At 36.4% G+C, this 16,165-nt stretch overlaps 1 protein-coding gene across 1 annotated transcript; it reads left to right on the top strand.

The window, feature by feature from the left end:
- The first annotated feature begins 1,211 nt into the window (after positions 1-1,211).
- Sobp (Sine oculis-binding protein) lies at positions 1,212-16,152 on the top strand. The gene is given in 5 exon segments (XM_068289201.1): positions 1,212-1,362; positions 2,748-2,894; positions 13,021-13,504; positions 14,121-14,535; positions 14,537-16,152. Coding segments are annotated over 4 exon segments (2,382 nt in total). The 5' UTR covers positions 1,212-1,362; positions 2,748-2,798; the 3' UTR covers positions 15,924-16,152.
- Positions 16,153-16,165: the final 13 nt, after the last annotated feature.

The following is a 16,165-nucleotide window of genomic DNA, read 5'->3' as shown; positions in this document are numbered from 1 at the left end:
TTTAATAAGTTACATTCGAATTTCTTGTTATATATTTTGTTTGGCAGAAAATAAGTTAAAAAGAATTTTGATTAACTTTGTGAAATTAACTAATAATAACTCTAAGATAGTCTTTTACGAAATATTTTTATAAGATTTTAAATTATTTTATATTATATTATGTTTTATTGTACAATATTACACTTTATTATATATTATTTTGCCAAATTATACTTATAAATTTTAATTTAAGTGAATACATATTAAAATTTAATTTGCATCTTGTTAAACAGTTTTAAATAAAGTATAATATTACAATTAGAAACTTAAAATGATCTTTTTAGTAGATCTTCAATATTAAGTCATTATTTTATGATATTTCAACTAAATCTAAATTAGGATCACTTATTTAATGAAAAAGTTATGTTTGTAGAACATTTTTTTTATTAACATTTTCAGCTTTTATTAACATTTACATATCTATGATTTTCTTTAGATTTCCTCTGAAATTTAACTACTGAAAATATTTTGTACACGTCATCATAGATTTTCATTCCATTTTGTCTTTCGATCGTTCTCAAGATGCATTTGTATGACCTTTCTGGCTGTCAGAATTGAATTTCCCCCCATTAATTTCACATTTCGCTGTTTTTCTCTGATCTTCTACAATGTACATACATATATATATACATATAGATTTCAAGTGCGTTTATGCCAATACATACATACATAGATATTTTGTATAAATTAAAAGAACAACAACATCAACTTGACATAATGCAATAATAAATTTCAGTTGAAAATTAACAAACATCACTGCAGAGAGAAAGAAAGAGAGAGAAAGCGAGAGAGAGAGATGATGTGGCAGGTAAATGATGCAACTTATTTTTAAACTACGAGAATGCAATCACATACATAATTTTCAAAACTGTTTTTTTTTTGTTTGAACAATATTTTGTTTTCGCTTTCATTGCTCAATGAGATGAACATATCCTTACAAGAGAGAGAGAGAGAGAGAGAGAGAGAGGGAGTGAGTGTGGCAGGAAGCGAATGAGTTATGGTGTAGGTGGCTAGAGGGGGGGTCATCCAAACAATACGTCATCATACCAAAAGACCCACAGCTGCGCATACGCAAACCGAACGGCAGCAACAGAAGCAGCAACAACGAAGGCAGAATCAAGTAAAATCCACATGCCACAGCTCTCGCTACGTCAAATGTTCATGAAACGCGGCCGCGTGTGGTTCATTTGGTCGTTGCCGCCGTCGTTGTCGTTGTCGTCGGAAGGTCTCTCAGATATTTCGAAAAATACAAGAAAAAATTTCAAAAAATAAGAGGAATAAAATTGTGAAAAGAAAACGAAATCTAAATCAGATGTGTGAAAAGTGAGAATGAAAATTGAAAATGTTTATTATGGTGCATGATGATGATTTGTAGTTGCTATTAATATTATGAATATTGTAGTTGCAGTTGTTGTTGTTGTTGGTGTTTTGAAAGCGTCAAAAAGTCAGAAGAAAGAGTAGTACATACCACACACACACACACGCACACACACCTACGACAGAAGAAAGCCAATTGTGAGTGAACAAGTGCAAGAGAGATAGTTGTGAGTGAACGACAATAAAAGAGAGTGAAAGAGAGAGAGAGAGAGAAAGAAATTATATGGTTTGAAAATATAAAGCTATTTTTGGAATATAGTATATTTCTCGATGTGTATTTCAAAGTGAACGAGAAAACGACGAAAATCGAAAAAAATAGAAGAAGAACACAAAGAAACCATAAAGACCTTAAAAATATGTCTATAATCAAAAAGAATTGAAAAGAAAATGAAAACGATATATAGTATATATTATATATATGCAGTGCCTTGAATTGCATTTTCGTTTTCTATTTGAGAAATCATTAAAATATATGTATTTATATAGTATATATAGCTAAACAAAACGAAGGCGCAGAACCAAAACAAAGAAAAGTGAAATTATAAAGAAAATGAAAACATGAAATCAAAAAACAAAAAATAAAATAAGGAAAACCAAAAAATCTTTAACCAAATTTAAACCAATTGATTAAGCTTAAAAATTAAAATTTTTTGAAATACTTTAAAGTTACAATTTCTTGATGTTGGTATCAAATGCCCGAAGTTTTGAATTACGTTTTTCAAAATCCAAAATGAAAATTCTGATGAAAACTTGTGTGCTGCATATATGTACATATATAGCTAAATATATAGATATATATGTACCTACTTTTATCAAGATGTATGTCGATTTGTTATTGTTGTGTTTGTATTCGAATTTGTAGTCTTGTGTTATGTGATAGGTTGCTAACGTTTCGTATAAGGTATTAAATTACAAGACACCAAAGTGCGCGCCAAGCGAATACACACACACACACACACACACAGTCAGAAACACACACATATGGGGGGGTATATAAATATATCGCCCATCAGCTTCTGTTTTTCTCCTTCTTTTTCTGCCGTATCCAATGGATGCGAAACAATACTCAAAGCAAAAAGCAAGAATTGAAAAAAAATATTCTGTTTTCATATACGAACGAAAGACGCAAAGCAAAGACATTGTAATTAATTATTTTTTTCAAACAACATGTACATAAGATATATTATAAACTATATATAAAGAAGGATTAATCCATGTTCATGATGATGATGATGATGATGATGATGATGGATGGGCAGGAAATTCATTCACTTTTTCACTCTACCATTCGACTCTATAAATAAAACAATTTGTTCTTCTTCTAACACTAGTCAAAACGCAAAGAAATAGAAAGAAATCAAAAAACTAAAAACATAAACGAAATGTCGGCCAAAACTTCACCATCCAGTTTAAGAGATGCAGCCAGTGTTGGCCCAGCGGTGCAGATCAAAAAGGAATTGCCCAGCGATGAAATTAAGGTAAGACTAAATGTTCCCATTACCAAATTTCAAATGAGATACATTTCTATCTTATTCTGCTTAGTTTCTTATGCCAGCTACTTCTGTTGGGGGTAATTTTTGACAATGTTTAGAATGAGCACATAAAATAGAAAAGGTGAATAACACACACACACACACATGGGCTGATCAAATAGATGTACCTTATGAAATCATTGTTTATCTTAGGAATCATTTTGAAATCGTATTAACAAACATTTCCGATCTTTTGAGATATAAATATTCAACTTGGCCAACTTTTTAAAGTTTTCACTTGAATCAATTTTTATCGAACTTGTCAATTTTTTTAGAATTTATGTTTATTTATTTATTTATTTTTAAGATTCTTAACTCTTCTTTAGTTAATAATCACCGATATTGAATGAGTGATAAAGCTAAGCTATAATCTTTTGCAAAACGTCCCCCTTGTCCATGAATTATAAAGTGATCTTATTACCCTTGGGAGGATTATTATTCTAAATGTATCACAAAATAATTTGGAAAATTGTATAAAAAGTTTGTTACTGATATTTAAATGACATTTGAAACCATCAACTGATCCAAAGATGGATTAGCTATAGTTTTGGAAAATAGAACGATGTGGTCAGATTTACTTTCAGTAATATCCTGTGGAACTTCATTTAAAAAACTTCTTTAATAGATCAATTCTAAGTTTAAATAATCAAATATTTCGAAATGCCCAAACTCAAAGTCTTTGTTTAAAATGAAAACAAATTCCAAGTTCATATTCTTTCCTTTTTATCCTTCCTGTGTGCCCGATTGACTTTCAGATAAAATCAATTTCTTTTGGCTTTGAGCTACAAGTTTTGAGATTAATCTCATTTAGAATTACTACAACACATTCTAAAGAGTCGGGAGGTTAACCATTATAGGTTCTGATATTACATGAACAAGATTTGATTGGAATCAAGATCCCAGACAGGTTGGGGCAGGGGAAAGAAGAAGTGAAGTTTTGAAGTTGAAGGATAATTGAGCGATGCAGAAATGAGCATACAAACATCTGTACTTAAAGGATATAGATTTCTTTTGATAACTTTCTTATATCCTTTTCTTTTAAACTAAGAATACGTCATGTGAGATTATTGGTATTGAAATGATCATTTGTCAGATCTTGATAAGCTTTTGTGTTTTATTTATTTTACATTATTACAAACTATCAAAAGGGATGAAAAGGGTTGGTTAACTTGACAATACCCAAAGCAATATTTATGGTAAATCCAGTCCTAAACATCAAAAGCTGAATCCATCCTTCGATTTCTGTTTGAATCAGTTGATGATAAAAACTACTGAGAGGCTATATCAACTATAATCTCCAATACCCTGCCAACTTTGTTCATTCGGTTGCTTGACCGATTCAATTTCCGACTAATTCTAGTGAAGATTTAGAAACAAGAATGAAAGAAATTTCGCTTCAATTTGCAATGCGCTGGCATTCTGTTCTCTTGGCCTTCTTTGGAAACTTGTTGTTTGGCGCAGTCCTCGAGGCATTTGTAAGCGGATGCGGAGTTAGCATTAAAGTCTAACGATTACGATTACGACAACATTGTATGAGACTATGTTATTATTGTTGTTGTTGTTGATGTTGTTGTTGCTGGTGGTGGTGGTAAGATGAGATGATGGAGGGAACTGTTCGTAATATTATATTGATAAATTTTTTATAATCATTTTAACGAGTGAGTGACTGAATAAATGAATGAGTGAGTGAGTGAGTGTGTGAGTCTCTGAGTGGGTTGCAAATTGATGCAGCCCGCCTCCTGTCATCCTCTTCGTCTCTCTTTAACCCCCTTTCTGTCATTCGTGCAACTTCAAATGAGCAAAATTAATTTAATGCCACACCAAAGAAAAGAGATAGCACATATATATATTGTTGTTGCTTTGTTTTGTTATATATTCTGTTTTATTCTTCTTCTTATTTTTTTATGCTGTACGTGTAATCTGATCGTTGAATTGAAATTGTAGCCAATGGCTTGCAGTTGAACGCTCTGATACCTACTTATTAAACAGAAAAATTATCATAATGAACTGAAGGTTCTTGGCTCTCGGTTTCTGAGACTTGGCCAAACTTGTGGCCAACTGCAGCGTTTAAAGTTTTCATCAGCAGCAGCAACAACAACAACAAAAAGAAGGAGAGCCAGAGACAAAGTTCTTTTTTCCCCATTCATTAAAAATGTTGCTCATTCTGAATGTTGAAAAACAAAAAAAAATCAATTTACTTATAATTTGTATGAAAATTAAACAAAAATATAATTACACAACAATTACAACAACAATGGCAATATGGGTGCCATTCGATAGGACTGTGGTAAGGTGATATGCTTCAAGGTTTCCGCTTTATGCCAACGACAATGGGAACAACGTCGATGACGCTGACAGCGACAGCGGCTACCAAGTCATGGCTCAATGTCCTCACGAAAAGACAACCACCCGAAAAAATAAAAACGGAAAGAATGACAGACAAACAAAAAAGGATACGTTAGGGCATACGAAAAAACGGAAAATTTCACTAAAGAAGTAATTTATGGGATTGAGATTGTACTTAATGAAATGACATACATCATATTTTATAAAGCTGGAAGTTTAGTTTATAAATTGTTAATTTGTAACTCTTTCAATTTTTAAAACTTTCAAGAAGGAGCTATTACTTCGAACTCACAATTCAATCACAAAACTAGAGTTTAGCTCGATAGTGTATTTATATTTGTGTTTAAAAAGTTCGACTTTTCAAAGAAAAGAGTTCTATAGTTTCCTTAGTATATAAAGATTGAAATTATTCGATCTTAAAAAAGAAATTCTATTGAATATTCCTTGCATAAAGCATAAAGTATACGATGGTTCCATAGAATAATGTTATGTTTTATGCTTATACGATCGAGAAAAGGTTGAAAATTTTAATTATAGAAACATCTCAGATTGTTTTTTAAAAAGTGCAATGAATTGTTTGGTATTCATAAGGCTCAAGGCTCATATCCTTATTTATTAAATCACTAAAAACTCTCGAGGTCTAAAGGTTAAAATAATATAAAGTTGTTACTTCTATCTCCGATCTTTTCTCAACTCAACTCTATGGAATATATTGTTAAACAAATGAAACTGTTTTAGTCATCATGACTAAAATGTATATAATCTCGACTAAGGCATAAAGAATTCAGTTACACAAACGCATTGAGAAATTTGAGGCCACACAAAATGACAATGGACAAAATGCTAACCTGGCCAGGGCTGGGCTTAGGCAGCCACTTGGGGACGCCCCCGCATTTGCCTCCTTTATATACATATATATATACATATAAATGTGTGCGTGTGCATACATACATATGTATATAGAAACGGAACAAAACGGACTCAGGGCAGGATAGATGGGTTTTAGGTAGTGGGTTAGCAGCTCAAATATCGCCACAGCAGCAGCAGAACTTTAATAACAGCGACGCAGATTGAATTACAAACAAAATAGAATATGATAAATTCTATACAGAAAACACTAGGAACCAGATCCAGAGACCAGCAACAACAACAACAACGACAACAGCAAAAAAAAGAGCAGCAGGGACACACACACACACGCACAGGGTGAGAGATTGAGTGCAGCAGGAGCAGTAGTAGTTGACGTAACATGAGGCAACCTGTGAGCCTGGCAAAGCTCGCCTCGCATCAGTCACACTCGCCACACACACACACACATACACACACAGAGTGAGGGAGATGGAGAGCTGACAGGTGTGAAGAGTAGAAGCTAGGGCAGAAGGGCAGGTGTCGTCGGTCTGAAATGGTGAGAGCTCAAATTAAAATAACGTTAAAATAATTTGAGCTACTCATGGGTGGGGACAAGCTACGGGTGGTAGGGCGGCGGCTGTTTGAACAGGTTGACCCCTTTTGGGCAGATGCAGTCACAGGTGCATCATCATCATCATCATCATCTTTGCCCTGCTGACGAAAGTATGCAAAAAATAAAAAGGGAATTCTTATAGAAATTGATCGTCAAAGGGCATCGTTTAGACTAACTCTAATTGGTAGCACCAATGCAGGATACACATTTTTCTTGGTAATATAATATAACCCATTAGCCCTTATTTGAATTCACATAAGCGAACTGCCATAGAACAGTGACGGCTAGATAAATACCCTATTTCGATGAGTAAATCTAAGAGAATTGAGATTTTCTCATTAATGAAAATTAAGGATAACCTTTTTGTGTTGCCTTTCTGTATTCTATTCTAATTTATGATGTGTTTTAATTAGAACTTTTGAGATATCAAACTGATGGCAGATTAATTGTAGTGTAGTCCATCTGTTCTTGCTTTCTTGAGTTGTAGTTCCCAAGTAGTTTAAGCGGTGAAGATACATACATATGAAGACTTAACAAAGTTCGCTGATGATCGGGATTGCGGAACTTCCTTAATCCACATATATGTATAGTGAATCTTGATAATATATATTATCAGCTGATACAGATTAGAAATTTTATAAACTCTCTCACAGAAACACACACATATGTACATATAGCAGGGCATATCTGATGTATATATGTACATACTATACATTAAAATAATATAAGATATTAAATTGCAAAAAACAGCCCAGAAATGAAGATAGGAACAGAGAAAGAGAGAGAGAGAGAGACAGAGAGAATGAGTAAGAGAGAACATACTATAAAATTCACCCATAGATAAAGTTAGAAAGAACGAGAGAAAGAGAGAGAGAGAGAGCCAAGTATGCCATGTAAGAATCAAAAGAAGGACGCGGCGACATTCAATCCTGAGCTATCGATATTCGATTACAACAAACTAAAAAGCAACTGACTTTGTGCACACACACACACACACACACTGTAGAGACTGAGAAACTAGCGTAATTCTAGAATTTGTTGCCATTGAGTGTTGTTTTTTATATTTACTTTTTTTTTTTTTGGGGTGGTGGTGGTGGTAGCCATGGTGTCGGTGTCGAAACGACGACACTGCCTCGGATTGGGTTTACCAAACTACGGTACGGATATAGAGACGGAGACGGAGACCGAGACGGTGACAGAGACGTCGACCTGAGGATGAGGGGTGGTGGAAGAGGGGTTGTATTGGGTAGGGAGATGACTGCTCCGTTGCAGTTTGGTTTTAGTTCGTTTTTAGTTTTAGCTTTGGCTCGTCTCGACTCTGTTCAGCTCAGTTCAGTTCGGTTCGGTTCGGTTCAGTTTACTGGGTTCAGGGTGAGTTATTATAAGCGTATTGGGTTGCCCGGGCATCTCACATCGCCAACACCAACACCAAAGCCATCGTCGTCGTCGTCGTTAGCTATTGCCATCGTTGTTGGGTACTTTACATTATTCTATTAGGTTTCTTGTTGTGTCCCCCGGCCCCCACCCACCATGCCTTCTCTCTTATTTTTTAAGAAACAGTAGACATGTATTAATGTGGCCGACTCATATAACACAGAGCGCCAATCTTGCTAAGACTCACTCAGTGGGCAGTCGAGGGCAGTGAGTGGCAATGAAGGCAAACGGCATAAGGACAAGCGTAATAAGTCTCGCAATCAGATAAACTTCGGCAAACGGTTAAGTTTGAAGTAGGTCAGCAAAAAAACTAAGTGTCAAAATGAAATTAGTGCACAGTTTGCATTGTTTAACCCTTATATGGTCAGTGGGTATTTGGGATCAGTTGATCTAGATTCTAGAATCGACCTGAATTTGCTCTTCAAGTGCTCAGTTTTCAAACGAAAACAATTCAAAACAAAGATGATTTTCTTTCTTTTCTTTTTTGGCCCCATTTTTTGAAGGATTTAGAAATAAGTTTCAATTCTAAGGACTTAATTAAAGTTTTAAAAGCAATTTTATAAAAATAAATAGTAATATAGCAAACATTTTTGTTTGCTTTGCCATGTTTTATAAGTGTTTTAAGAAATGATTTAGTCATAAACTCTAAGTGCCCTCAAAAGTATGCAACAAAAATCTCGACCTAAATACTTTCTGCTCAGTAAATAGACACTTTTGAACTTTTGACATTCCTTGTTGATTTTTAAAAACAATACACGAATAAAGATTTGAATTCAAAAAAATATTCAAATTACTGACTACCCGAACTCGTTGCCTCCACTGGATACGTCCGTTTAGATGGAAGTGGAGTAGCCCAGGGCTGGATTCAATTAAAGAGTGAAGATGACAAAATTCTCATTGGCAAAGTTCTTAAGGTTTATTTTAAAGAATTTTTGATAGTTCTATTTTGATTTGAAGTATTTGTTTTTAGTTTTGAAAAGATTCAAAATTGTTATAATACTTAAAAGTCCTTTATACAGCTAGATCGATATTCTTCGTTGCCTGTAGCAAACGCGAGAATGAGAATGTAAATATTAGAAACATCTTTTTTTACCCTAGAGACTATCTTATAATTAGAGAATAGAGCGGAGTATGAGATTCCTTTTATATTATTCCATATCTAATTGATATTAAAAGTGTATAAAAATAGTAGTTAAAGGATCATTGTCAGTGATTTCTGTCCATAAACTTTTGTTGTCTAGAAAACTGTAAGCAATTTGTCATACATTTTGTTCAGTGCATTCTCATAGCGATTCTCGGTCGCATTCTTGCCACAGACACACTCATACACACACTCTCTCAGACTCTCATCGTCAAGTCAGTTCATTACGGATTCATAATAAAAACGAAAATTTGATATGTTTTTGTAAGTTGAGAGTTTTGCAGAAAACTTGAAATGCTTGGCAACAAGAGAGGAGAAGCGACTGAGGCTATAGAGGGGGAGGGATTGGGAATGAGAACAAGAATATGTGTATGGTATGGAAATGGAAATGAAAATGGTTGAGCACAGCAATTGGCAAATGTGTCTGCAAGATACTCGAGCATTAATTACGGAAAATGCATAACAAAAAAACAAACCAAAAAAAAAAAAAAAAAACAGAACAAAAAATTGTGTTCAGCTCTTGTTGCACAAAATACGAAAGAGGCAATGAAGGAGCAGCTGAAAGAGGCAGGGACGAATGCATATACATAGATTCAGTCAGTCAGTCAGTCGGTCCGTTGGTTGTAGACGAGATATCACCATAACAATTCCGATTTCAATTTCCAACTTCAGTTCAACACGAAAGGCATAAAATTTCAGTTTTTAATTAATTGATTTTTATTCGCATTTCGGTTTAGAATTTCACAGTTGAGCTCAGGTTTTTTTTTTCGAAAATTGTCGTTGAGGCTGTGTCTTGGTCCGTGGTCTTATCTCTGTCTTTGGTTGTCTGCCTTGGCCACGCCCCCTGCCGCCTACTGCCGGCAACTGAGTAACTGTCAGGGCAAGAAAACTGAACGAACGCACAAATCAGAAATTAAAAACCAAACATAAATTAACAGACAAATGATATTTATAAAAAAAACCAAGACAGAGACAACAACAAATAAGATAAAGAGTTGAGAGAAAAAGAGAGAGAGAGAGAGGGAGAGTGAGTGAGATGGTTCCGATTACCGCACAGTTGGACTGCAAAAACTGAACTTGAGCCAAGCGTGCCTAGAGTAGTGTTTCCCCTCTCCATCCCTCCATCCACCCCATATCCAATGCCCAGGCAGCCGGCTTGACGAGGTCGCACCTGAGGCATGTAATCGATATCCCCAGCAAGCGAGCAAGCAGCCGTCTCAAAAGATTTTTATCATGCGAATTGCTTAATACTCTACCAGAAACTTGAACTCAACACTCAACAAGAAGATCGCTTGCCACGATTGAGCCGCTTAGTGTTTTGTCAGCAAGTTGGCAGCCCCAGAGAGCTTAGTATCTCAAGTGTCCATTGGCGACAAAAATGCGACTAGGTGGCGTATGAGTAATTTTGTGAATTCCTGAGAAGAAGAACATATAAAACTCCTAGAATTGAACATTTTATAAAACTTTTCATGCTAAATATCCCCCCTCTCCCTATCTCTCTCTCTCTCTTTCGATTTGTAGCCCGCAAAAGTCGAATGGCAAGAACTTTTTTGAATATGAGAATTTCAATGTAATTTGATATGCATTTTTCTGTATGTAGCCTTGTGTGAAATTTGTTGTTGATGTACAAGAAGATATACATACATTCATATATACGAAATACAAGTATCATTTGTTGTTCTGCAAATGGAACTTTAAAAGGGGACAGAGAACTTAAGAGGAAAACAAAAACGAAGAAGAAATACCAACAAAAACAGCCGCAAAATTCAAAAAAACAACATTCAAGTCAATATTCTTGTTTAAAGTAAAAACAAAAAGGCAATCCGCTCACACACACACACACACACTCTCTCTCTTACACATTACAGTCGAAAAGTGTGTGGGCTATCAATGTCCAGCATCTGATGTAGTGGGATGGGGAAAAAGTTCGAATGGGTCGGGGGCGGGAAGATACCTCTGAGTAAACCGATCCCTTTATGCGCAAAATGAAAAAGCCAAGAGGAATAAGCCAGAGAAATTATGCCATCCTCCCGCCCCAACTGTTTCCTGGCCATAATCAAGCTTTCATCAGTGTGTGTGTATGTGTGTGTGAGTGTGTGCGTGTGTGTGTGTTCTTCAAAAGTTTCATCAATGTTATCAATTACCTAAAACTTGCATTAACTCTTCCATCTCTTATAGATGCATGTTTAAGGTCATGAGTTCGACAGAAAATCCGCATAATTGCAGATTGATTCCAAGTAACTTTAATTTAAGCCATGAAAGTAAATTAATTGGCCAACATCTTGTCAGTTAATTAAGACTGCAACCCATCAGCCCTTAAAATTAACAAACTAAATTATCGAAAAACATCAAATAAATTGATGACAATATGCAATAAGATGATAATCAAACAAAATCGTCAAGAAATTTACCACTAAAGAACACAACAACAACAACAAATAATCAATAGGCATAATATACAAATGTGACAATAATAAAAGCAATAACTCGAACTTAAATATCTCTTAATTTTCATAAAAATTAACTTTACATAAAAAACAGCTTTCAAAAAATTTAAGTTTGAAAAATCATTCAATAATTTGTTTTGTATTATCTTAAGATCTCTGCCTGTATTAACTTTAGTAAATCTCAACTAAAGTCACATTTTAACAAACAATGAGATTATAATTTCGCTTTCATCATCAAAATTCTTAACAATATTTTCAAGAAAATGAAATATCCAAATATACATATTGCGAAAACTGATCCTTTTTCCTTTAATTCATTTATTTATCGATCTTAAGAAGGCACGAAAAGATAAAAAATGTTGCCAAAAACAAACAACTGACTAATTTATTTATAAATATGTAATTTTCCTTGTTAAATGCAACAGTTTCAAAATTCCAGTGGATCGATATAAATAACTTTGGTCTTGAAAAAACTCCTTCTATATTTTATAATTTTCTATCTCTCTCTCTTCCTTCTGTTTTTTAATCTTTTTCGAAGCCAAAACTTTTCAATACTTTTTTATCTTTTTTATGCAATTGACTGTGAAATTTTATAAGTACATATAAATATTCGATTTTCAGATCAATTAATATGTAGAAAGTCCACGAAAAACATAAAATTTCGTCCATTTAAAAAAAAAAAGTGTTTTTCGTCCCCAATTTGATGATAGATTTCCAGAGTTAAATAAATTTATATGTTGACACAATTCTAACAATTATTTTGTATTAAAAAAAGGTATTTAATAATATTCAATACATTTATATATTAATGGCTTAGAAAAATTTTTAAATTAATTAACCAAAATGTGTAATCTTTAAAACAAAAGAAATGTTTGGCTTCTGATGCCTTCGACTATGAAATATATAACAAAGATTAGAAAGTAAAACTTGTTTCTTGTTTATTGAGTTATGACATGAATTATGACGCAGAACTCTCTTTGGGTATGAATCATGGGCAATCTCCATATCTTATTTTGTTTACGAGCAATCAAAACCAGAAAAATTGAGACAAATGTCAAGGCTTTGTTAATCTATTCCTTTTAAGGTCAATGCCAAGTTAAGCTGGTCTTTGAAATAGACTTAAATTATTGAAAGAACCCAAGCAACATCTTGATTTCTTTTACCATTACTTTTTTACACCTAATGTCTGCTCTAAGATGTATTTAATTTATTTTTATTTGTCCTGTTTCAATTCCTTTGCAGGAGTTTGCTCACAATACAATGAATGAGCTATTGGGCTGGTATGGTTATGATGTGGATCGTTTGGATTTGACAGCGAAAACGTCGCGTCTGTTGCAGAGTGCAGCTGCTGCTGCTGTGGCCACGCAACAGCAACAACATCACCAACAACAACAACAACAGCAGCAACAACTCGAAAGGAAACGACATAGCTTCCTACGCAGTGGTCGATCTTTGTCCTATCGTAATAACAATTACAACAAGAATACAAGCAACAGCATTAACAATAGCAACAATAACAATAATGTTTCTGGGAATGGCAATGGACATGACCAAATTGGTATGGGTCGCATCAGTAAATCTGGCCTAAATTGCAATAGCACAACAACAACGCCCTCAGATCATGATACGCGCAGCTCACGCGAAGATGATTCCAAGAGTCCAAATTCAATTGGTAAACCGGCCACAACATCAGCAATGGGAACATGTCAAATGGAGGAGAAAATAGGTAAGCCTATGATGTGTTCCATGTTCTATGGGAGGGATGGATGTTGATAACCTGAGAGCCTAAAAGAGAAACGAAACGAAAATAATTTGAAAATCAAAAATGTTTGTTGCTTCTTCCTGCTGCAATTTGATAAGTTCGACTTGTGGCCTCCCTTCTCTATATTCCTTCATCAGCCACTGGTACTTCCACTCATTCCATTCCATCCCATCCCATCTCATCTGCCTGCCATTTATCCTTCATTTGCGTTGAAAATTTTGCGTAGCCGCATAGACAGACATAGACAGAGAGACAGGTTCGAAACTTTGCTAACTTTTGCTGCTGCTTCAGTTGCTGCTGCATTATCGAATAACAGAGATTCATTAAGACCCAAAATGTGGTTTACAAAATGTTTTGCCAAAGTATCCATAGACAGAAAATTCAATGGCAGAGCGAGGTAGCGAGACAGAGGGAAGGGCTGTGATGGGGCTCATTGGCAAAAAATAAATCTTAGAGTATCATGTGAGCAAGAAGGAGAAGATAAAAATCCTATTCTCCTGCTGTCGAGGGGGTTAGGAGTTGCAAATATGACATTGAATCTCATCCAAAACTCCTTCATTTGTTTTCCCTTCCTTTGCAGACTTCAACAACTGTTGCTGGTGTCATCGTCCAATTGCGGAAAATGCACCCGACTACTTGACCAGCACGGATGGGCCACGTTATTGTTCGGAATCCTGCTTCACCCAGAGTCGGCGTGCCACATTCAAGAAGGCCAAAACCTGCGATTGGTGCAAACACGTCCGGCATGCCGTTAGCTATGTGGATTTCCAGGATGGCGCCTCCCAGTTGCAATTCTGTTCGGAGAAATGTCTCAATCAATATAAAATGCAAATATTCTGCAATGAGACACAGGCACATTTGGATATGAATCCACATTTGAGGGATCAGGGCTTGGATGCTGGCAATGAGGCGGCTCTCATAACACCGGATTTGTGGTTACGCAACTGTCGCAGCAGGTCTGCATCGCCGGCATCCACGGTTTCGGTATCGCCGGGGCCCATTAAACGGAATTCCCCCCTGCGCCACCCCGCCAAGTAATCCAACTAAACCGCTGATCTCAGTGGCGCCCGTGTCCAAGCTATTGGCCCTAAGGAGTCCCAGCATACAACAGGCTGCTCAGCAGCGGCAACAACATCAAAATTTAGCAAGCAAATCAGGTCGACGGAAGCGAATGCATCGTGGTGGCATTTCCTCCGGATCGGAGACGGTGGCCAGTCTTCTGCAGAAGCAGCAGCAACAACAACACCATCAGCCGTCTCCACTCAGTGCCGATTTCGCGGGCTCCAGTGTGCCATTGCCACCACTTTCGCCCATGCCAATGCCGGAACAGTCTGCCCCGCCGCCGCCAGCAGTAGCACCACCGACGACAGCACAATCCTTGGGACGAGGTGGTGCCACGACCATACCGCCCAGCTACTTTGCCACGCCCCCGAATGGAGTGCTTGGCCATCCGTTTGGGGTTCGGCCACCGCATCATTTTCTGCCACCGCCACCGGGAATGCTGCCACGTGGATTCATTCCACCTTTTGGTCCTCCGCCACCGTTTGCAGCGCCCCAAATGCCTGAATTCGGTCTTTTAGGGACTGCTCCTCCAGTAACTGTAATGGTGCCATATCCCATAATTATTCCCCTGCCAATTCCCATACCCGTGCCTCTGCCCATTGTGGATTTCTATAAGGCTCACCTGACGCCCGAGGAGCGTAAACGTTTCGATGAGGAAAGGTCTCAAAAGGAGCCACTCGATTGCAGCAAGACACGATCCGATCAGGAGGAACAGATGGAGGAGGAGGGGCAGGAGCAGCAGCAGCAGCAACAACAACAGCCGGAAACGGAGACTGAACAGCCAGATCATGATGCTGAAGAAGATGAGTTGGAGAAACCGATACCAAAGACAAGTCCATCTATAGCTGCTTCACCATCGCCAACACCCTCATCGCCAGTTGCATCATCCATCGATTCCACATCGCCGGAGACGCACTGCATTGTCCGGGCAACATCTCAGTCGGAAACGGATGCCGAAACATCCACCACCGCAGCCCAGAAACTGCCCAAGTTAAAGATCACACGACTACAAACCAAACGCACTCTAATCCAAACCAAAGAATCATCGTCATCATCAACATCATCCAATCCACCAGCAACAAAAGCTGCAGATGCAACAACTCCTACAGCAGCTGAATCCGCCGCTGAGTGCACGGCAGAATGTAGTCGTCCATTGCGTAAACGGAAACGTATTATTGATTGTGACTTTCAGAAGATGGCGCTAACACGTGACACGGATTCGGTGGATCACCATAGCAAGGACGAAGATCAAGTGTGCAATATAATTAACAACAACAACAACAACAGTAGCAGCAGCAACAATGCTAAAATTAAAAAGTAAATGTAATAGAGATTAGTTATTAGTCCTTATTTTATATATATATATATATGTAGCCTGTATTTATCTATGTATATGTATATTGTATGTGTGTATTGTTGCGTGTGCATGTGTATGTCTCAGAAATCAGGAGACATTAGAAACGGAAACTAAACTATTTAGAAAGCAAAATAAGGCACAAAGTGCGAAAAATTCAATTTTAAATAAATTACAAATATTATAAATTATTGAAAGGAAAAAAAAAA

The sequence above is a fragment of the Drosophila tropicalis genome, unplaced genomic scaffold, assembly GCF_018151085.1.
Source record: "Drosophila tropicalis isolate 14030-0801.00 unplaced genomic scaffold, ASM1815108v1 contig_593, whole genome shotgun sequence".
Lineage (NCBI taxonomy): Eukaryota > Metazoa > Arthropoda > Insecta > Diptera > Drosophilidae > Drosophila > Drosophila tropicalis.
Note: the sequence above shows the minus strand (reverse complement) of the source record. Positions and strands in the feature narration are given on the sequence as shown.